Source organism: Dromaius novaehollandiae, chromosome 5 (assembly GCF_036370855.1).
Source record: "Dromaius novaehollandiae isolate bDroNov1 chromosome 5, bDroNov1.hap1, whole genome shotgun sequence".
Lineage (NCBI taxonomy): Eukaryota > Metazoa > Chordata > Aves > Casuariiformes > Dromaiidae > Dromaius > Dromaius novaehollandiae.
Window position 1 is genome coordinate 51,454,977 of NC_088102.1, and position 23,525 is coordinate 51,478,501.

At 42.9% G+C, this 23,525-nt stretch overlaps 2 protein-coding genes across 2 annotated transcripts in view; one reads left to right on the forward strand and one right to left on the reverse strand.

Moving 5' to 3' along the window:
• The window catches only part of ABTB2 (ankyrin repeat and BTB domain containing 2), a 143,583-nt gene extending 126,602 nt beyond the window's left edge, over positions 1–16,981 (forward strand). Inside the window, exons 8-17 of the mRNA XM_026099973.2 lie at positions 2,234–2,330; positions 3,686–3,821; positions 5,695–5,921; positions 6,759–6,937; positions 8,002–8,107; positions 8,230–8,332; positions 8,985–9,075; positions 10,908–10,976; positions 12,025–12,138; positions 13,521–16,981. Of these exons, the coding sequence (XP_025955758.1) occupies positions 2,234–2,330; positions 3,686–3,821; positions 5,695–5,921; positions 6,759–6,937; positions 8,002–8,107; positions 8,230–8,332; positions 8,985–9,075; positions 10,908–10,976; positions 12,025–12,138; positions 13,521–13,718 (1,320 nt within the window). The 3' untranslated portion in view covers positions 13,719–16,981. The remainder of the gene's footprint in view (positions 1–2,233; positions 2,331–3,685; positions 3,822–5,694; positions 5,922–6,758; positions 6,938–8,001; positions 8,108–8,229; positions 8,333–8,984; positions 9,076–10,907; positions 10,977–12,024; positions 12,139–13,520) is intronic.
• Positions 16,982–19,252: 2,271 nt separating this feature from the next.
• NAT10 (N-acetyltransferase 10) overlaps positions 19,253–23,525 on the reverse strand; it is a 29,378-nt gene continuing 25,105 nt past the window's right edge. Inside the window, exon 28 of the mRNA XM_026099971.2 lies at positions 19,253–23,170. Within this exon, the coding sequence (XP_025955756.1) occupies positions 23,071–23,170 (100 nt within the window). The 3' untranslated portion in view covers positions 19,253–23,070. The remainder of the gene's footprint in view (positions 23,171–23,525) is intronic.

The following is a 23,525-nucleotide window of genomic DNA, read 5'->3' on the forward strand; positions in this document are numbered from 1 at the left end:
TGCAGCAGTGAGCTGCGTGTTGGGCAGGCACCCTCACTATCAGGCTGCTTAAGCACCGGTCAATCATGGGCTCCATGTGTACTTTTGTGGAAGCCTTCTAAAAATCAATGAAGAATCATTTGTTCTGAAAAGATGGAGAATGTAACTGATGCTTTTCCTCAAAGAATTGCAAATTGATTACCTAATATCTAGCAAGGCTTTGATAACAGAAGCTAGTATGTCGCCTTATTCTTTGTTTTCAGTGTTAGTTCAAGGGTTACCAGTTCCAGAACAAAGTAGCTCAGTCATTTCTGTGGTATTCGATGAACTGGTGCTTCATGGGGAGCAGCTACAAGTAGACTGCTTGATGAGGATGCGTTTTGTCAATGTTAGATATTAATTGGTTTATACTTTTATGTGTGCAAAAATTAGGTGCATGTCCATTTCTGCTCTGATGGCAGCACATGATTTGTAACTATCTCTATAATCCCTGAGAACTGCACACATGAGACTTAACAGACTGTCATGGCAGGAAAGCCTCTTGCACCCTCCCTGCGCTCCTTTCTAGGGAATTAATGCAGGAGGCAGCAGAGTAGGGTGGAATCCTGGAAATCCTCCCCTGGCTCCAGGAGGAATTCAAAACTAATCACTGCAGCTTTTCAATTGCTGGTGAATTTAATTTACCTTCTGCTCAAAAGGAAAAAAAGATGCAAGCAAATGGAGGTTGCATGCACTCATTTTTTGTTTGTGTACATTTGTAAATAATTACAAAGATTAGATTCTGGCCAATTGCCAGTGCAGTCTTTGGTGTTATAAAAGTTGGACAGCCTTAATTAACATGCGAGGTAAGAGTGTGATTCTCTCAGGAGATGTAGCCAAGTATATCAAAGCTTCTGGTGGGCCGCGTTACCCACAGTGTTTGTTTCTTTTATTTTGTTTGAAACTTCTGAAGCTTACATAAAAGTTTTTCATTCAGCGATCATTATTAAAGGGTAGATGTCTGCTTTTTCTGAAATTCGTGTATGAAATCACCTGTCCAGTTAAGGTCTACCACATGATAATTGCATGGCAAAGTCGGTATCTTGAGAGAGGAACAAACTAGCCAATGAACCGGTCGTCAATGCTCTACAGACAATTCACATTTTCATTACAAAACTATGTATGCTGTCTGTGCTAAGGCCAGTGTTGTAAGTAATTGGGGATGGCTGAGGCTGTTCAGTTGTGACAACGTTATGCAGTGCAGCCAGCTGGACTCCTGCCCTCGGTGGCAAGTCGCAGCGCAGGGCTCTGACAGACGCGTGGGCCGCCCTCGCTGCCAGCAGGAGGGGGGCAGCCCCTCGGGTCCGCGGCTGCGAGCGGTGCGCTGGGTGCCTGGACGCTGGCTGGCACTAAGCCAGCACTAGCTGGCCGTGAGAGGTCCCAGCGTCTTGTAACCTTCTCCCCTCACCTGGGAGAGGGTTGTTTCCCCTGTGAAACAAATGACATAGCTCAGTGCGTTCAGCGAAGCAGGCTCTGTGTGTGGCAAGTCCCTGAAGCTGCCGTGGCCTCCTTATCCAGGCTCGGCGGGGCCCAAGAGGTATGTTTGGCCTGCAGGGCTAATTCCCTGAAGGTGCCCCGTTTCCTGCGCACAGCATGAAACTAAATGAGATGGCCTTCCGGTGCTCGGGAGAGGCTCTGCCTGCAGAGCCCTTTGCAGTGGGGGAATTACATTAGCAAAACCGTGCTCATATGGGAGATTTTAAAATAAATAAATAAAATTAAAAAAAAAAAAAGAGATTGTTTCTGAGACTCCAGAATAAATTCACAGTAACAGTACAGTAAAGCAAAAGAAAATAAGAAATCTCTAAATCGACATTCATGCGGAGGCTTTAGGCATAGACTGAGGGAGGAATTACATTAGCAAAACCGTGCTCATATGGGAGATTTTAAAATAAATAAATAAAATTAAAAAAAAAGAGAGATTGTTTCTGAGACTCCGGAATAAATTCACAGTAACAGTACAGTAAAGCAAAAGAAAATAAGAAATCTCTAAATCGACATTCATGCGGAGGCTTTAGGCATAGACTGAGGGAGGAAATGTGAGAGAAATTTGCCTTGCAGTGGATATTTTGCTTTAGCCTTTGAGATGCCCCTTTGTGTGCATGCACTCTTCACCATAAATCAAATGGTTTTCCTTTATAAACACAGTCTCTTCTGTTATTTCTTTCTGAATTGCTCTTTTCTCAACTCCTGGTCTTTAATGCATCTTTTGCAGCTGCTCTTGGATGCTGGTGCCCATGTTGAGGGCTCTGCTGTTAACAGTGGAGAAGACAATTATGCTGAGACCCCACTTCAACTGGCTTCAGCAGCAGGTAAGTTAACTGTGGCTGTGGCACACACTGTCTCTTGTTACCACACAACAACCACAGCTGATTCACGCCCAGGTCAGGTAGCTAAAATGCATTAGGATTCATTTTGCACTGCACTCTAAGACCTTGTGGGATATAACAAAGATTTCAAATGGGAGCACTGTGAGCTGGATACTAATCACTCAGCTTTTTTTCATTTCTAAAACACTAGTAGGAACCCAGTGTGGGTTGGCAGTGACTAACAGCTTATCATCACATGGCAAAAGCTGATGGGCCACTAAACAAGTATCCACTTTTGCCACTAGTACCAACTCTCATCTCCTCCCAGCAGCCTCCACAGTAAAGCTGAGGACTAAAACACCTCCTGCTTTGCACAGGGCACTGTAAAGAAACTTAAAAGAACTACTGTCTAGTCTGGGCATGTCTTGGATCTAAATAACTTCCAGATGCAAAAATTAGCAACTTTAAATTCAGCCTGGGGAAAAAAATAACTGCTACATAAAGAAATTTGTTTTATTATTTATTAAATAAAAGTAAAATTCTGCACTACTTCTACCTAGGTGTCCTGAGAAGAGTTTAGCATTTTGCAAACAAGTCTGCACTAGCCTAAACTTACCCATTTTCTGACACTTTTCCTCTAACTGCTTTTACTTTTTTTTTTCTCTTTTCCTTCTGCTTCATTTTTGTGCCTTTGTGAAGACAAGTCTGTGGCCTGCTCTGCTCCAGGCTTTATTGGAGGGATACAAAATGGCCTCCTCCCTTCCCAGTGACAGATGCACATTGTGCTAGGTCTCTTGCCACCACTCCCCACCACATCTCATGAAAACAGTGGAAAGGAAGCCTGGCCGAATGCAGACCGCACTGCTACCTTGCCTGCAAGGTGGTTTCATGGAAGCTGTGGTCAGTGAGTGCAGCTTCCAGCAGCTCCCTTCCAGCCTTCTCTGTTAACCACATATACCAGCAAACGGACAGCTGAGAAAATGATATTACTTAAAGTAGTTGCATACATGTCTACTTACAGTTTAAGTTAAAATGTGATACACAAAAAATTACTTGAAGCCTAAAAAAAAATTGCATGTACAAAGATGCGTGTATGGGAAGTGCCAGACCAATTTAATTCTCTTTTCATTCTACCTTTAGCTAGTTGTCTGTTATTAGGTAATTTAGCTGCTTTGTGACTTGGTTATTCTCTCCCAGAGATGTTACAAGGACAAATGCATGCTTGCAGGATGCTTTGAAAGCCTTAGCTGGTTAGTGTAGAAGTTGCTGGTACAGTCTGCCTGTTAACAGTCCTATGCTATGCTTTCAAAGAGGTAATAAAAATGAAATCATTATGTTTCTGTCATTTTTTTCCCTAGGGAACTACGAGTTGGTCAGCTTATTACTAAGCAGGGGTGCTGATCCCCTCCTGAGTATGTTGGAAGTCAATGGTATGTCTTCATCACTTCATGAAGATATGAACTGCTTTAGTCACTCAGCTGCACACGGACACAGGTAAAGCTTTATTCACGTCCAGAAGAGATAGTTAGGCTAAGGCCACCACTGTAGATATTCCTATATGACCTTATAGTACAAGTCTTGCCCCAGTCCCTGGGTGTGCAGTTCAGAAGACAGGGGGTTAAAACTGTCCTGGTAGCAACAATTTTTTAATTCAGCATGTCTCAGCCTGTTCTGATTTTGATGTAGAAAGTGCCACATTTGAGCCTTTTTGGGGAAGTGAACCCTTCTTTAAACTGCTAGTTGCTTTCTGTTACATCCCTTCAAGAAAGTTTACATAGGCCTTTCCTTACTCAATAACTAGAACTTTGAAGAAAAAAATAGTTACATTTTAGTCAAAGGTACAAAATGCAACAGAAATGCCTTTGCTTTTTTTATTCTCTTATTTGCTGATCTAGCTCTGCAGCACTAAGCAATTTATTCTCTTATTTGCTGATCTAGCTCTGCAGCACTAAGCAAGAGTGAATGGGAGTTGGTTCTAGGCCATACATGAGCAAATTATTAATAAAGTTTCATCTATAGATAGATTTTGAAGACAGTAGTTCATGTTCTGAGACAGAATCAAATCACATTAAGGTGGCAAAAATAACCTGGAATGGAATTTGGTTGACTGGATCTCTGGTTTCTGGATGACTGACCAAGAGATCAGTCATTAAAACAGTGAAAAGCCTGTTTGGGTTTTTCATCCCTGACTCTTCGCAGGGTTGTTATTTTGCATTAAGACATTACTTAAAAACTCATCTAGAAATCCTTCCAAGTCTGTTCCCAGAAAATATGTTATCATAACGAGCCAATTAAAACAGCCCCAAACTGTTCATGGAGATGGGGCAGTGATACCCAGAAGGCCATACAGCAGGCCTTTCTAGTAGCAGGTTAAAGAATAGCTACCTTACTTACACACACCCTTGCTTTACAGTGGTGCCAGAAATGCACCTCTAGTTACATCACACATCTGGGTACGCTAGAGAAACTATCCTAAATTCAGACAAGGCCCAAAACTCAGCAGAACTGGATCTGTCTAATGCTGCTATTTACAGTGTAAAACTACACACTGTTCTGTTGCCAATTCTGTTCCCATCCCACTATCTTCTGTAACATCTAACCATGCAAACTGTGAGGTTCAAGGCTGATTCCTGAAGCTGTAGGGTAGGGTGATCCTAAAGCACAAAATTAAGCATTGAGATTCATGCTGAGTAGCTGGGTGCAAGGAGAGCACCAGCTAGTGGCAATTCAGTGTCACAGCTGGATACTGGGGTGGGTTTCCTGGGATGGGAAACGTCTGTTGCAGATGGCTCCAGCTGTCTGTAAGGAGAGGACGATGCGAGCTTTCTAAAGGTACTGTTTGGACACAAGAAAGCCTACTTCTTGTAACTGCTGTGTGAAATTCCAAACCAAAAAAATTCTCCCTGGAATTAATGATGTAGAACTATCATTTTTTGTGGTTTCAATTTACTGACACAGGAAGCAAGTCTGACTAAAACAATGTTAACAGTCCTTGAAGATGGTCGTTCGGGAAAAAACAAGGCTTCTAACAGACACACTGGTAAAATCTTCCTTTAGAGCTTAAGATGTTACCACACTTAGGACTGGCAGAAGGAAGCATACTTCTATGCCAAAGTAAAGACTGCAATAAAAATCAGTTTGTCTTAACACTCTGAAATGTGCATTGGCACCATTAAGGCACAGGAGTATATCCTCCTCTTCTGTCTTTGCTACCAGCATATCAGTTTGTAGCATAACAGGGGAGAGCATCTTAAATGTTGCTATGTGTCTGCCAGAGGATGTTTGTCAAGGCCCTAAATCACCATAGTCCTGCCTGAATTTTCGATACGTCATTTATTAATGAGCGACACCTCTTTTTCCTCCTCAGGAATGTTCTGCGCAAGCTCCTGACCCAGCCCCAGCAACTGAAGGGAGACGTCCTCTCGCTGGAGGAGATTTTAGCTGAGGGAGTGGAGAGTGACACCTCCAGCCAGGGCAGCTCCAGTGAGGGGCAGGTCAGGCTGTGCAAAACGAGAATGAAGGCTCTGCAGGAGGCCATGTACTACAGTGCTGAGCACGGCTACGTGGACATCACCATGGAACTCAGGACCCTTGGTAAGCTGTTTTATTTTGGGCACTCTGCACCAAGCACTATTTAGGGAGTGAAACAGCTTTTTTTTCCTCTGCACATGTCACTTAGAGTCTGTAACCCCAGCTTCAAAGCTGTCCCAAGCTTATGGGAATCAGTTATAATTTAATCATTCTTTAATTTAAATAAAAAATTGTTTAAGGCTTCTCACAAGTTTTTTCAAATTCACATTGATCTGGGATGTGTCTCACTTTTGAAAAGCTGGCTCCTCTTTTCTCAAGAATCAAAACAATGGCATTTCCCTTAGTCAGAAATTCTGACACCTAAACCTCAGTGCTAAAGAGCCTGGTCTCAAAAACAAAGATAACATCAGAGATTAAATGGTTTAAAGGTGAAAGAATATATTTAATCTAAAGGTAGGAAAGAGAGGCTTTCTAGTATGTATGTCTAGACTGTTACAGGTTACCAGGAGAAAAGATCTCATACTGTGTAGGGTTAAGTATTCTTAAGAGTTTAGTTCAGGTATATAGGGTGGTTCTGACTACTGAGGAAGCTAGAAAGACAATAGGGAGTTTCTGGTCTTTAACAGCCAGGGGAAATTCTAACATATAGTCCTGGTAACAATCCTCTGTTATTGTGGGCAAGTCACTCAATTTGCCCATGACCCAGTTCAGCCATCTTTAACATCAAGACAAAAATATCTGCCTTCTATGTGTTTAGTGTAGATGAATTAATTGTAAACTTTTGAAAATGTAAAGATCTGCTTCAGTGCTGCTATTTATTAGTGCTAGCAGCAGAAGTATCCACCCACAGGTACTTCAGGAGACCATCATCTTTCACTGTCCTTTTTCTTATGGCTACAGGAGTCCCATGGAAGCTCCACGTGTGGATCGAGTCACTACGGACAACCTTCTACCAGTCTCGCTACTCAGTTGTACAGACCCTCTTACGGGAATTTGTCACCATAAAGGAAGAGGACTATAATGAAGAGCTGGTTAATGAAGGGTTGCAGCTCATGTTTGATATCCTCAAAACCAGCAAAGTAATCATTAACTTTGTAACAGTATCAAAATCAAGCATTTGAGCCAGGCCTTTTGTTATTATGCAAGTCACTACACAACAAAAACAAGTAAAAGTCTATGCAGGGTCCCCACTGAGCTATGGTATAAAGATGACCCTGTAGTGTTTATCTAAATTCGTATACAGCCTATTGACAGGAAATCACAAAAGCAGCCCTACGGTAAAGCTGTTCCTTTCAATAGAAATGAAAGCTATCTTGTTAAAGTCTAGTTCAACAACTGGCTTTTGAAACCGTATGAATGTAACAGGAAGAATTATCAATAAAATACCAGGCAATTCAGGTTATTTCAATAGCATCTTCTAGGAGTTTTTTGAACAATGCTTTTGTTCAGTAATATTTTCCTTCTATTTTTTCTTTTATTTAATGGCTGCCTTTGACTGTTTTTTTCCTTTTCTTCAATGCATCTATAGAATGGATTTTATCCATGGTCCATAGTTTAGCTGTCTCATCTTTCAGAAAAGTTCACCTAGTTTCTACCATGTTCTTTTCCAAGAGGCTGTTGCCCTTCATGTTACGAGGAAGGGGGTGTCTGCATTCTGACTGCAGCAGGGATACATTTGAAATGCACAGACAGGGGAAGTTGAGGGGTATCTATGGCTCTCGATACTGCCATAGTTGGTTACTACAACATATGGTTTAACAACTGCCCTTTAACAGCAAGGGATACGACTGTAACTAAAAACAATTACAGACTGTGAACCAGAGCCCAGCATCTGACAATGAAGGGATGCGATGAATCAAATGCTGCTGAGAACACGCTGTGGGCTCAGCTGTTGCAGAGCTAGGAGTGGAGGGCTGAGCTTTTGCTGATGGACTCTTTTTCCTCTTGATAGATGCTGGCCTGTAAACTGTTACTGAACGCACGCTATCAGAGTGTACTTGTGTTTAGACCATGCGCTAGTCCCAATGTTCGGAGGTTATTCTTCTAAAGTATGGTTGTGACAAGCCTCAAGTGAACTCTTACAGCATGTTTGAAACCTGATCGCTATAAAGTGCTGACGATACCTGTTCCATCTTCCTTACAGAATGATTCTATCAATCAGCAGCTTGCCTCTATCTTCACCCACTGCTATGGCAGCAGTCCTATACCTAGCATTCCTGAAATCCGAAAGACGCTACCAGCTCGGCTAGGTGAGATGCTCACCTAAACAGTGAGCTTCTTTTTTTTTTTCATAGCATCCATCATTTCAAAAAAAACAAAAAAAACAAAAAAAAAAACAACACAAAAAACTTATTTTTTCTTACCCTAACAGATCCTCACTTTCTAAACAATAAAGAAATGTCTGACGTAACTTTCTTAGTAGAAGGAAAGCTATTTTATGCACACAAAGTCCTGCTGGTTACGGCATCTAACAGGTGAGTCACTTTCCACAGCTAAGTACAGATTGCTAAGGAAGGTTTAGTCCGTTTGTGTGACCAGCTCTCAATCCCTCATAGTTGCAGTAGGGCTGCTGCCAAGGATAAGGACTATTGACCATGATTTAGGTCTGCAACATCATCTTTGCTCATGTTAAGAACGGTAGGAGAGTAAGAAGAGGTTCTTCTAGCCAATCACAGGGCTGTACTGACATAAACCAACCAGTAATTTTCCCTAAAAAGCTGTGCTGGAGTGCACATATCCAGCTGTTCACTGCTTTTCCATTCTCCCTCTTTATGTGGTAGCTAGAGCAGGGCTTGCTCCAGAATTCCTGGAGGCTGCACCCCTGACCTGGTACACTTGCAGTTATTTAGTTGCCTTCTCCGATAATAGCAAGTTTACAGTGTTTTGCAATTATTATAATGTGAGCCTGAATCAGACCCAGACAATTTACAGGTCAAGTTGTCCCTGAAGTTCCAAACTAACTGCCATTGTATATAAAAGAAATGTTTTCATTGTCAGCTATAAATTACAAACACAAAGAAGGATCTTTATTTTCTCCTTGCTTGAGCTGTTTGTCAATAGGTGATAAGGATTTGAAGTACTATAATACAGAAATCTGTTAACACAAATTATTAAAACCATTCTCAGGTTTAAGACCCTAATGACCAATAAAACAGAACAAGACAGCCAAGGCAGCAAGACTGTTGAAATTAGTGATATGAAATACAATATTTTCAAGGTATGTAACTTACTCCACTTTTTCTTTACTCTTTTCATCTTCTCACTTTGGAAGCTAAAAGGGCCAGGGGCTTAATACCAGAGATAATTTACAAGTAGAAATTGGCTGCATTTTACGAGTATTCTGATCTGTGTCAAAGCTTTTCAGCTGGGACCAACCTTGGAACAAAAAACTCCAGCCTATATTTTTATTTTCTTACTAGGCAATTGACTCTTCCGTAAAGCAGGACAAATAAGTCTTTTACTGAATGTAGTTTTGTACTTATAAAAGGTTCACAGGCACAACTTTCATGCTGTGTTAAGCAAAAAAGTAAGCCTAGTTAGAGCAGCAGGACTGCCAAGCTTCATATTAATTCAAATCAGATTATCAGAAATTGATGGTGTCCCTTTCAAGAAGGGCTTGAAATTAAGAATTTCACTTTGCTTTTATGACATTTCTGTATCTAATGGACCTAAGGGAGCTTCATTCATGATGGAGAGAAAGTAGGGTACTCAACACACAACCAAAGAAAAAAACAAGTCAGTGAAATGTGAGAGTTAAAAGTTGTTCCAGCTTTCTAGCTCTGCATTTCAAATCAGAAAGGGAAATCTGGAAGTGCAGAAAAGCTGAAAGATTGTGTAACTGTTTCACTGCAGGGTTGAGGATTTTCCTCTTTTTTCCTCTTTCTATGATGTATATATACACCAAGCTGTTTGTCAGCAGTAGTGCCTTCTCTCCTGGAGGGAATGAAGTTGGCTATGAGTATCTTTGCTGTATTGGAAAGGGGCTGTGATAGTTTGGTGCTGTACAGATGGCATCCAAACTCTGCAGCTCAGACCATGACCATAAAAAAATAAAAAATAAAAGGGGGGGGGGTGCAACTGAAAATATTTAAACAAGCCTCCTTAAAATTTTTTTACATCAAAAGGTTTCTGAAGATAGGCTTTTTTTTTCCACTGGAGACAGCACTGAATTGAAAACAATGAAAAGAGTGAAATCTTTCATAGAGACAATTTGATGTTAAATAAGAGGAGGTGACTTAAGGAGATTGTGGTGTTCTACAGTAATCTCAGTTATGCTGCACTGAACTGGACCGCTAGAGATCTTTATTCTGCTTGGGGAAAGTAGCTTTGCTTCTTTATGCTTTCATTATACAAATAAGAAATTTTTTAAATAGAAGCTTAGTTTTGTTACCACTGCTGTCAGGAGTGGTAAGCACAGCACGCAGTCTCCACATGTGTTTGTGCAGTACCCAGGACGCTGGGGTGACCTGTCTTCCCAACACCAAATTTAGCCATTCCCTAGATATGACAGTAGTGGTTTTGCTGGGGGTGGGGTTGTGCACATGTGGATCAAAGAGCCAAAGATGACGCTTGCTGTCCCTGCAAACAGTTATGCCTTTTCCTCTGGCCCCGACAGGGGCTGGGAGGGGTGGGGGGCCTGGAAGCTGATTAGAAGCACGGCAGGGAGGCGGGCGGCTGGGAGGTCCCTGCGACACACATGCACATGGCACGGCAGCTTCAGCGCTCCCCCTAGCCGCAGCTCTGCGTGTGACCAGCCTGCAGGGCTTTACAAATCAGCATGCAAGAAATATCTTTCCAAGGACATTCCTCTTGCTCAGAGACACACTGTCACCCTGAACCTAAAATCCTCAACGGGGCCCTTTTCAAAACCCAAGGAAGAAGTAGTTTTAGAAAGTAGCACATTTGCAACACTAGAAAAATGCCAAAAGCAGTAGCAAGAGCCAGCACACCACGTGATTCCCGTCTGCCCAGGAGGGGGAGCACAGCCATTCACAGTCCCGTGTGACTTGGGTGATAACAGCTTCATGCCTGGCCTTCTTCCCATTTCAGATGCTGATGCAGTATTTATATTATGGAGGAACAGAATCTATGGAAATTCCCACCACTGATATCTTAGAGGTGAGAGTGTTTTCTTCTAAGTCTATGTGCACTGGGGTATAAACAGGGCTTGAAAGGCAAAATCCAGCAGCTGCCAACAAGCTTTCAATCTAGGATACTTAAGGCTTTGAAATGAGTTCAAAGTTTTGAAACAAAAGTGCCTGGAAATAAGAACAGCTACCAATTATTTTATAGTATGGCAATGAGATGCTGGATAAAAATACATCACTATAGTGCTATTGGTACCCAGAGTTGCCTTAAACTATCCATTGAACTTTACCTCCATAAATCAGTTCTTTTTAAAGAGATGCTAGATAAGTGAGTATGCTGTTAGTCTCCAAAGTTGTTCTTGCTTACAAGTAGATAAATTAAAAGTTCCAGAAGAGGAAGGCGAGAACTGTACTGCAGCCTTGTATTTACTCCCCAACAAGCAACTGTTAAACCTAAAAAGCATCAGCTTTGCTAAGTAATTCCTTCATTGATCAGGTGGCTGTGCACCTCACAGAGATGGATGGAAGCCTTCTTTGCGAGTCCTCTCTCTGCTGGGGGAAGGAAGCAGCTGAGCCTGCAGCTCTGGCGCCCCGAGCAGGCCATCCACCAAGGGGCGGGGGGGGTCACAGGGAGGCTACCGCTTTTAAGCTGAACTTCTGCGGAGCCACATATGGTACCAAGATTGGGCTAAAAGCACGGCTGTAGTACACAGGTCCTCTTTCAGTGATGCCATTTAGTCACAGAGTGGTGAGATTAAAGCTGCAGCTAAAGATTACACTTTTTTTTTTTTTTTTTTTGGGAGGGGGCTTTGAACAGGCGAAGGCTTGCAGGTCGTGGTAGCAAAAGGTAGCACAAATGCATTTCCTGCAGGAGAAGCAAGCCTTTCCTAACAAAGGGGGAAATTCTCTCTGTTGCTTTATCTAGGTATCCAGTAGCCTTTCTGCACCTTCCTGAGGGCTTAGACAGTGAAAATGGGAGTCAGAGATCCTTCAGGGAAGGAAGCGTTAGTTCTGTTTGCCTTCTTCCCTAACCCTTTTACAGCTCATGATCTCAAATGGCTTCTCTCTTGTCCTAATAGCTGCTGTCGGCTGCCAGCCTGTTCCAACTGGATGGCCTCCAGAGACACTGTGAAATCCTCTGTGCCCAGATGATCAGCATGGAGAACTCCGTTAACATCTATAAATATGCAAAGGTATATGCCAAACTGTCTTACTGAAGGATCACAATGAAGTAGTATGCATTCTTTCTGCAGTCTAGCTTTGGTAACTAAATCCAACAGGCATGTAGTTGGTACCAGCATATACAGGCTGTGCTAGCAATGCTACCCTCACTGCAACAGCAAATGCATTAAGCTCCAGTCTGTAAAGTCCTAAACAGCCCTGGTATGTTTCCTCTTCTAAAGCGATCACTTATGAAATTCATGAGACACTCCTAAAGAGCACAGCAGAGGTGTGTTAGCAAGCTGATACAGCAACATCAGCCAACAAAGCAGTGTGTAGAGATTCAAAGCAGTAGGGTCAGTTCATCATGGTACAGTAACTAACAAACCCTTCCCCAGCACTCCCACTGCTAAAGTGTACATCTTAAAGCTCCAGAACTGGCATAAACTCTGTGCAACACAGATATTCACCTGTACAGCAAACAACCTAACCCATGTTATCAATGAAATCACAGAGGAAATAGTCCACCATTTCTGGGGGCTTGAAAGATGTAAGAAAGGGTCAGATCCCCAGAACATGACTATGTAGGGGGTGATAATGGTGTGCATGTTTACATTATGTGTAGTGGCAGATTGGTCCGTTTCAATTCCTGCCTCACACACTATTTTTCCTATTGGACTCAGACTGGTCTGTTTGGGGACCTAAAAGTTAAAAGGATGCAGTAGAAGAGAGGGGAGAAGGGAGTGCTCTCTACTGGCCCTTAGTATTTTTCATTGAATTACTATTTGCACAAACTTTGGTGGGGGGGCAGGTGCATGGCATTTCTAAATATTGAATTTAAATTTCATTGTTCTCCTGTTGTTGAATCTCCCCAATGATTCTGAAGCAAAGGGAACCAGATCCCAGCCAGAAAACCACCTGATGTGTTTTAGTAGTGCAGCTTCCCTACTTTCCCACATTAAGCTCCTTTTTCTAGGAATTAAGTTCGCATGCCATGAACCATATTCCTATTGCTACAAGTTGTGTGCACCATCTGGCAACATTTATTGTTTTACATCGCAACACAAACTCCCCGCTTGCACAGCAAGACAGGTATCTTGGCCACTTCATCAGCCAACTGCTCTCTTCCTTGAAGGAGCGCAGGCCAGCGGCTCTGCTAACAGCACGCCATCAGAAGAAATTAAGAAAGCTTGAGTGCTTCTCTGCTTACGCCTGTGCAGGCAAAAAGCAGCAAGAGAAGTTATCAGGCATCACAGGTCCTATGTTTAGTGCGTTTCCACTGTTACCATGATCCTTCCCTATGCTTTTCCCTTTAATGTTTTCTGAGACAGATTAGAACAGACAAAATGCCCTAGCGTATCCTTTAGGTCTGTAATGCACCCAAAAGGCCAACGGATCTTGTTCTCTTCCGCAGATTCACAACGCACCTGAACTAGCCTCTTTTTGTGAAGGCTTCTTCCTCAAACACATGAGCTCTCTTCTGGAGCAGGACTCATTCAAACAGCTGATCTACAGCAGGAACAGCAAAGTGCAAGGCCTAGACCCGCTGCGGGACTTGCAGACGGCCCTGGCTGGCCGCCTGCATTCTGTGTACGTCACCTCACGGGTGTGAGGCGGGAACGAGGCAGCGGCAGAAGCTCTGGTTCAAACTGCACTGGGCTGCGTGATCAGGCAGAGCTGTGGCTTTCCTGTTCGCTTTCTGGAGTCATCAGTTCTTGCTGCAAGTCCCCTACCGCAGATGCCTCGCAGGCAGGGGCATGGCGCCTCGTCCCACTGAAGCGGGGGAGCTGGCTTCTCTGTGCCACGCTGTGTCAGAGAAACACAGTCACAGCATAAACAAGAACTAAGGATGCAAATGGAGAACCTGACCTGAAGAGAAGATCAGTGCTGCCATTTAAACAAGCACAAGGCAGGGCTATAGGGCAGTGAGGCAGTTTACCTAGGCTTAACACCTAATACGTAGTCTCAAGTGTTTGTCTACATACCGTAACAACCATCTAGTTCATACACATACATGTTTACTTGTAAAAAACGCTGCACAGAAGGTGTTTTCTAATCCTATGGACCACTGCCCATTCAACAAGTCACCTGTCTGAATAGAGAGGCTGATGTACACAAACTGCTTCACTATAGTAATAAACACCAGTGTCTGTGAAAAGACACTCTGGCATAGCTTTCCCCTAAACTGTTTGCACCTTGAGGGAGAGATTCTGTAGGTGTCCAAGGCTAAGTAGAAACTAATACTAATTCTGAAATTACTCACTCTGCACCTAATTTGGAGAACTTAGCTGGGGCAGGGAGGGGAGAATTGTTTGGGGGGGGGGGGGGGGGTTGTATTTTTTAATGTAATTTCACTGTGCTAGTTGTTAATCTGGATCCAGTTTGCAAAAAAGGCTATCTACCCTTTCACTATAAAGGTTTGATAGTCCAAATCATTTTCATTATCAAAACCTGCTTGTGAATGTCATCTGTGAGACCTGACACGATAAAAGACATTTTCTAAACACTCAGGTGTGGTAGGAACTAGTGCTATGCTGAAGAAACTGTCCCAATAGCATAAATAGCAATAAACTCTCCCTAAAACCATGGGGAACAGACAGCTTGATGCTTTGTTCTCTCTCTCTCGAGCTAGTTGGGATCAGAAATTCTGACCTCTATTTCCAGCTCTAGTCCTCTGCTTCCACATCCCCATCCGTGGAATGATACTGTTTCCACAGATACGCTACCTCAGGGGGAATGGCGCATAGTGCACAGCTAACCCTATTCCAGAGGTAAGCTGCAAGCACTTGCATTCAGGTTGAGGCATTGCATTTAAGATTGATATCTTTCCTTTCCTCACAGTGGACAGATATTTCTGTTCAAAAATGACTCATTTAGGCCTTTTTCTAGCTGACTTAAGAGACTTAGGAGATTAAATATACAGTTTTGTGTCAACCTGAGGAAGGCAGTTAGTTGCACAGAAACACACACCTTGCTCTCACCAATAGCTTAAAAGACTTCTGAAAACTCCCACTGGTCTTTGTTAGCACATACCAAGCATATTTGCTAAGATGCTTTTTATTGGTTACGGGTGGGTGAAGGAGAAGAGGAGAGAGAGTTTCCAAAGTAGAACTACTGCTTCTTGGAAATTTAAATGTTAATATTGTAACTAAGTACATCAAAAGAAGGAGTCTCAGCTGGGCCCAAGTTCCAATATAAGGCACAGACATGGTTTGGGTAGATGAAGGGAAGGAGAGCAAACTACAGCATCTCCCAACAGATCTGTCAAAATCTGACATCCCCTCATCCCTAAAGGATTTTGCATCATAGGCAAATTGCATGCAAGGAGAAGAATTAGTCTAGGATCAGTAATGACAGACAAAGAAATTGGTCAGAGCACGCTCCAGTTTGTGTTTTAGCTACACATACACTTTTCAAGATCACCAGCTTCAATAACCCTATTTATTATCAGAAAGCCATTAGAGGTGTTTCAAGATGATCACTGGTCTGCCTGAAAAATAGCACAAAAGGCTTTATCTTGGAAAATATTTTCAAGTAGCTGCTCCAGCTGTCTGTACAAAAATATAGGTTCTCTTTTGCTGCTGTAATATTATATGCTTTGTTATTTGTACATTAATGTTGTCATTTATGTAAATGTACCAGGATTTTATTAACAACAATTTTAAAATACACAGCTGCTGTATTTATTCTGCCATTCTAACAAGAAAAATGGTATTTCAACACACTTCTATGGAAAAGGCAGTTGCAGTGTTAGCATCTTAAATTTTTTTTTTAGATAAATGTAACTAATTCTATGCTTTAAAACAAGGCATAAAGAGTCATTTATTTCCCTTTCCTAGGCTTGAATATTTTTTTGAAGTAGTATGTTTAAGTAACATTTCCCCTAGCTTAAATACTTGCCTTGGATAGAAAAGCAGCAGACATCATCAGAGAAAAGTTGTAATCCTAGGTAACCTACCTACTTAGCAGAAGATGCAGTAAGCATAAGACAACTGTTAACTTGCAGGTATTCAGTCAGTCCTCAGAACTTAAACATCTGATTAACTCTCAAATGCTAATGAAGAAAACACGTCAAAAAAAGCAGACCGCTTCCTTTCTGCATCACCTTAAAAACAAAAAGGCTAAAATGGCTCTGGCTGGTCCACTGCTTGTCTGGTGCCTCGCTCTAGCAGCGGCAATATTTGTTTCAGAGTAAAGCGCATTCAAGAGCGCTCTAACAGCCACACGGAGTCAGGCAGGCAACAGCCCTTTCTAATGCTGTCCGTGAGTCTGGCCCACCTCACACACAACTTTCCCCAAAGCCAGTGGTTACAGCAGCAGCCAAAGCTGCATCAGTTTCAACCCCATTCTTATTTAATAAAGCTAGTGACTAATGGCAAGACATGGGAAACCTGGATAGAAAACTGCCAGTCATTTATGGCCCCTTTCTTGTTCCCACGTTTATTAGAGTAGCACACTCGGGCTGTAAAGAGCAAGGGCATTTATTTTTCTATGAGGTAAGAGATACAGAGGTTTATTTCCATTGACAGAGCAAGGATTTGAACCAAAAGTATCTAAATCTTTTCTGAATTTACCCCATAAATCTTGCAGCTCCCTACAGTGTTTGGGCATACTGGCTGAGCTGTAACTTTGGATTTGGTCTGCATCTATGAGAGGACTCAAATACTTAATTTCTTAGGCTGTTGCACACACTTCAGCAGAGGAAACCACTAATGCAGCCAATACCCGTATTGGGCTGCTGAGAATCTGTTCTTGATTGTTTCTTCCCTTGAATTCCTCCCCCCTCCCCATCTAAACAAAGTGAACTGTACGGCATAGCTCTGAGGTGTAGCAAGACTTGAAATCCAGTTCTATAATAAATTAGTTTCGCAAGCATTTCTTAGCATTTGATTTACATGATCCAAGAGCACTCTGCTGGGAATGATACATGATGGGGGTGCTTTCTCGTGTGTTCTGCCGTACATCAGCACGCTTGGAAACCCACCAGTACAAACAGACTTGCTCTCAAGAATCATGGCGTACAAACAAAGACCTAAGATTCCCCCTGGAACACACTTACTCTAGAAGTGGATTACATAGAAATTTCTCATGAAACTAGTTGCATACCTCCTCTATTTTATGCAAACAGAGTATTGCCCTTGGAGTTCTAGAAAGTAGTATGGCAGAGTTTGCTCAGCTTTGGAGAAGCACAAAGCTTTGATGGCCATAATTACATTAATTTTGTGGAACAGAGGAAATAGAGCTCATACATCTGCCTGTGAACATGCTCAATGACTTTCAGACTAAAATAAAACCTTATTGCTTTACAATAAGCCTTTGCACAGCAGGCAAGCCCTGGCTAATGTAGCGCTGCTACTACCTGGCCCTTTGCCCTCACCAAATGCTACCCGAGCTACCAGACACTGCTTCCTGCACCTGCCATAATAGCGACAGCCAGGCTTGTCTTGCGGGGAGACACAGGAGGAGAAAGAGGAGAGTGGCAACTCCCTCGGGAAACATGGGCAGCAAGCTGCTGTTGCCATCACTTGTGGCAGGAAAGAAGATTCGAAAGCTAGATTTGGCACCCAGGAGGTTTTGAATACAAGCAATCCATTAATCCACAGCAAAGAGACTAGAATACTGCACTCACAGCACCCCCTGCAAAAGAAGGGGGCAGCAAAAAAGCTTCTGTCATATGATGAAAATCACAGCACAGCAGGGGAAAGCCCTTGCTAGCAGCAACATAGATTGGCCCAGCCCCAGAGCTGGAGTCATTTCCATGCTGTCCATTTTCCTGCTGTATGCATCTAGAGGCCAGTTCAGGCCTCTGAGAACTGAAGAGAACTGAGGCTGGAGAACTACCCGCATTCACAGACTCGTCTAAGCTCACTGCCTCACCTAGGCCCTCACTGGACGTGCAGCTTACTGGGCTGAATTTTACACAACACTCCTGCCTCCACTATGCTCATGCTCAGGCACAAGCAGGCTACTTGTGTCTCACCAACTCTCTCCATCCTTGGCTTTCCCATGACAGCTAACCAGAAACACGCGTTAGAAAATGCATGCTACAAGGTGCATGTAGATTTAAGACCCTTACCTAGATACGGTCCTTTGATCCCGGTCTACATATGGAAGTACCTAGGGACAGACAGTCACACAAAAATCCAGCTATGGAAGCAAAAGAGATTCCCAAAGCAAGCATTATGATGGCCAAATGGAAAAGATATACTTCTACACATCGCCTTTCTCCAGTACACCAACCTTTGCCTTCCACACAGCTCGCTCCAGCCTCACGTAGCTGCGGGAGGCAAGGACTCCCCGCAAACGTACAGCCAGCTCTCAGCAGCATGGAAGATGCTCAGCTTCACTGGTTCTACTTCCTCCCAGATACCTCGCAGAGGTCAGCTCCCTCCAGCTGTCAAAATAGCTCACGAGTCTCCAAGCAGGCAGGATGATTCCACTGACAACTAGGTCACATCTACCCACTGCCTGCAGAGCGCAGCTCAGCTCTGCACAGCTTTTCCCTTTTCCTCCAATTAGCTACAGTCCTCAGTCACTGTGGGCAGACAAGCTCACTGGGGCACAGGAATGATGCAGAGAGTGAACCTGCAGCAGCATGTCAGACACTAGATCAGCAACCCAGGGAGTGCTGGAAGAAGCTATGGGCTGACCTTGCAGGTTTAACACAGCGCCGGCAACACCAATGTTGCCAGGTTGTCACCAGGTTGTCCAACACGCTGTCCCACTAAAGAGAAGAGAATGGGGAGGCACAGACAGCTGGGCTGGCTTTGCTTTCGGTTAAATGCATGCACAGCAACTAGCAGTGTATGAGGCTCCTTCAAGTATGCGCCGCCCCCTCTGTATGGATCCTGTGTACAAAAATAATAGCAAACAGCTCCAGTCATAGGAAAAATCATGCTAAGAAAAAAAACAAAATCCAAAGATACAGAACTCACTCTCTTCTCAGCCCCTGTACTGTGTGACATTTTTAGTATGCTTCTGGCTATGGAAAGACATGAATTCTTGCTTTGTTGTTGGACTGCATTCAACTAGCCCTTACTCCAGCTGGAATTTTAACTTAGCTTGACTGATCTAAAGCACAGACAGAGGAAGATGTGGTTTGACTAGACTTGTTAAAAAAAAAAAAAAAAAAAACACACACACACACCACTTCTCACTTACTTTAGTATTTGAGCACTTTTTTCCATTTTGCAGTTCAAAGAGCAGTAGACAGGCAGAAGAATCCCAAAAGCTGCCAGTAATCATAAAATGTATGCAGAAAATTTAAGAAAAGATTGATTTGACTCTGAATACACCTATTTTCTGTAGAAATAGCAAAATTCTGCTTAAATACAACTCCCAATGGAATGGGGGGGTACACTCACTAGTAACACCTAAGAAATCCAAGTATAAACTCAAATTCTTCAAGTCTTTTACTGCAACTACAGTATATCCAATTCACAGATAACAGAGCAGAAATTACTGCAGCCTATTGACAGAGAGCAGTAGAGGCAGATATCAGGTAAAAAGCAAAATCCTGGTCTGCTTGAAGAATCCAGTTTAATTTTATCTACTCTATTCCCTAACGATCTACAGAAAATTTACAAGACACTTTGTCAGACTAATATGCTCATAGATCGGCTCCAACCTAGCCTGCCGTCACAAATGCTTCCAAACTGAGCAGGGGAACCTGTCAAGTTTCCTATTTCATTTCACACTGCTTAATAGTAATGCTTTGCAGAAGTAATTTGGTTTAATGGTTAAAAAAAAAAAAAGAAAGATTAAAATGACACCACTTTTCTTACCCCCCTTTATTTCCAACAAGCAGCCTGCACCTTCGAACACACACACGCTTTGACAGGCTCAAACAACACGCTGACCATTGCTCATTTTTGCCCCACTGCCAGTTTGGCTCCCTTACAAGTGAACATACTTTCCCCAAAACAGTGCCAGTAAGTCAGGAGCCAAAGTTTTTATGACTGCTGCCTACTACCATGAGACCATATTTTCTGAAACAGCCAGAAACCTCAGTCTGACTTAAGGCTTACATAATACAGCTTCATCACAGCCACATGTTAGATGAGGGTCCCCTGGACTGTGCAGGTCACAGCTTTGGAGAGAGGAGGACAGTCAAATTTGCACAGTTTAACAGCTACTCAGCATGGCCTTATAAATAAGCATGAACTTCTTCCATGTATTTTTCATATAAATATGAACTTCTTTTGAACTTTTTAACCATTTGATCCTCAGCATAGCCACTGAAAAACACAAACCAATTTCAACAGCACAAGGGAGTTTTATAATAAAACTTCTCTTAAACATTACAGTTTTGAACCTACTGGAAGAACTAGTTTTACAGCACTCCTGAGACATTCATTGTAATTTGCACCACTTCTGCATTTTATGGACATTAAATTAGCATTTTCTTGCCACAAGAAGTAACATACAATAGAAAAAGCCTTCTGCTATTGTCACTTATTAGATAATAAGACCCAGAGAAACTAAAACACTACACCTGGGCCAACAAATCCAATAATCCACATAGGTCAGAGAATCTTAAGCAGTTACACCTGCTGTATTAGCACAGAGTTTCAACCTGCTTTGAAAGGGCTCTACAAGTATTTAATATTCAAGCATCTTTTGTCTTGCAGCCTATTAGACCACGGTCAAATCTCTCTGAGCAGAGAATGTGAAGCAGGCAAGTCAACATTACTCAGTCATCACATAGTAACCACTTGATACCAGTTCCTTACCTAATTACCACTCCAAGCACATCGCCGTAGTCCCTCCCACAAAGGGCTAAAGGATATGACCAACCCTGGACAATCGCTAGAAAAAACTTTAATTGCCATAATCATCCCTCACACAAATGTCACCAGCTCCAGAGGTTTCTCTGTTGAACTAAGCAAGACACTAGAAAACCGTACAGTCCAACAGGTATCCACAGGAAATGTGCTTTTCTTACACTGGGCTTCCCAGCCTTTGATCCAACAGACCCCTGGGACAAGAGAAGAGCCTCCACACTCAACTTTCCAGTCAGCACCACTCTGCACCACTACCGTTTGGCAGAACTGGTTTCCTTTTCACCAGGCTGGGGAGCATCCCAGGAAAGGCTCCAACACTAGCTGCAGCCCCTCCTGCCCTAGCCTGGCATAACAGTAATTCCCTTACCCGCACCACTACTGTGGTACAAGTCAGTCATTTGCCCCTCAAAACAAAGTCAAGCAGAGACAGGATCTAGGCAGCAGCACATCCAGCACACACCACTCCCCAAAGCAAGTGGGTCATAGCCCTGCACCCCTCTCCCACCAGGGACATCACTTACCCTTCCATTAACAACAGCAAAAAGAGAGAAAATTCACACTCACATTTTCTTCTGAGGACTCCCCAGGCAGCTGTGAAGAGCTTCACACTTCTTACCTTCCCTGCTTACTCCTTGCACAGCTCCTTTAGGAACCCTTCAGGGCAGCATGCCACTACCTCACCCCTGCAGGTCCCCTAGTGCTGCTCTTTCAGCACAGCTGGGGATAACAGGGCCCCTCATTAAGCCTTTAAAAGCTGCAGCTGCAGATCTCCCCATCTCAGGGCTCAACTGCCTCGAGGGTGGGGGAAGTGCTGTTGCTGCCAACTTACAGACTGGTCTGTTAACCAAAGGTATGTACAGGCTGCGTTGTACAAGGCCTATCCTTAGCCAAAAGGCTTCATAGAATAGCTTCCCAGAGAAGAAATACTGCCTTTAACTGGGAAGAAACTGTTTCTTTAAGGATTTGCTGGTAAGAGTATTGAGATCTACAAGCAAATCAACTGCAGCAGTACATGCAGCCATGAGTAAGTCTAGTTTCCAAACCTTCACACCATGAAGCTGGAACATCAAGCCAATGCAGCAGGATGCTCAGGTTCGGGACAAGGACAGTTCTGTGTCAGAGACTTGCCCTGGTTTTTAAACCACTGGAGTGCAACAGGCACCAGAACTAGAGTACTGCAGTCACAAAAGTCTCAGCTCTAAACTAGCACCCACTTGTTGCCAAGTGGGAACCGCAGACTAGCAGAGCTGCGGAGCTCAGTGGCTTGCCTGTTTGACCTGCCCTGAGCATAAAGAGAATACCACTAAGACCAGGTGTTGGTATGATGGTGCTGATTTCTTGGTAACATTAACACAAGACTTTCCAACAAAGCCAAGTAGCAGCTCTAGGTAAGCAGACAGCAGGGGAGACAGGCTGGCAGAAGCAGCTTTCCCAGCACCTGTTAATCATCCTAGCCTGCTTGAGAACTAGGAAATGTAAATTACTGAGCCGCTGGAATGCTGAGAGCTTACAAGCAAGTGTGAATGCAAAAAAGGAGCCTTTATTACAGCTCCTTATAGAGCACAGTAAGCAGGAACTGTAGACTGCCTTCCAAAATAGATGTGTTCATTGTATATCCTGAGCTCCTGTGAGCAAGGACCACATCATGAGTCTGCATCAACAACGTGGCCTCACTGAATAGCAAGCCCCATATAAAATCTCAGTTGCGACTCAAGTGAGAAATCCCTCAAGCTACAAAGGAAGGGCAATACTACCGAACCAGTAACTGAATATATCAAGATGTCAAAAATGCTACAATGTAAGAGTCACATGCCAAAGCCTAATACATTTCTATCCTTTGTTGTCCAAATTCTTTTTTAATAAAGATATCAACCAGCAAGATGCAGGAAAGTTTACAGATTGATCTGCCTTGACTAAATGGAAACTCTGTAGCTGCTAAAGCACCCTCATAATATGTCAGTGTGTTGCAAGCTCTGCAGTTACACTTCATAAAAATCTCTATAGACTGTCTCCTGGCAGTGTCACTGCATGTCCCTTAATATAAACTGCTTTTTAAAATGTCCCTAAGGCTTTTTTTCTCCCCTCTCCCTCCGCTCCAAAGGAAGTCCTTTGCTTTGAAAGGAGAATAGTACTTCTTAAGTACAGACCCGTCAGTCATTAATTCAAGTTCATTGATTGGCTTCAAAGTAATTTCTTCCACTTCTGCTTTGGATCTTTAGTCTTCTTAAACTTCTTCTGTTGCTTAGGTCCTCTTACTGTTTCTAGCTTTCTCTTCTTCTCACTGGGAAATAGGAGAAAAAAAAATATGCTAAAATACACTGAATGCCCATCCAGCTGGGAAGTTTTTCTAGTAAAACTGGGAAGTTTTTCTAGTAAAAGGGGGGAGGGTCTACACAGAAATGTTTACTTCAAGTCTTTGCAAAGAAAGTGGCTGGGAGAATATATGTCCAATTTCTTGGGTCACTTAAACTGGTGTTAGAGAAAGCACTAACAGGAGTACAACCTACACTTCCTAGCATCTTGAGATTCTTTAACCCAATTTGAATCCCATAAGAGATTTTGATTTTTAGCTTTCTGTTGTCATTGCTTTTCAAGACTTTAAGCTATGGTCCTTACAGGCAATCTGTAGAGGGCAT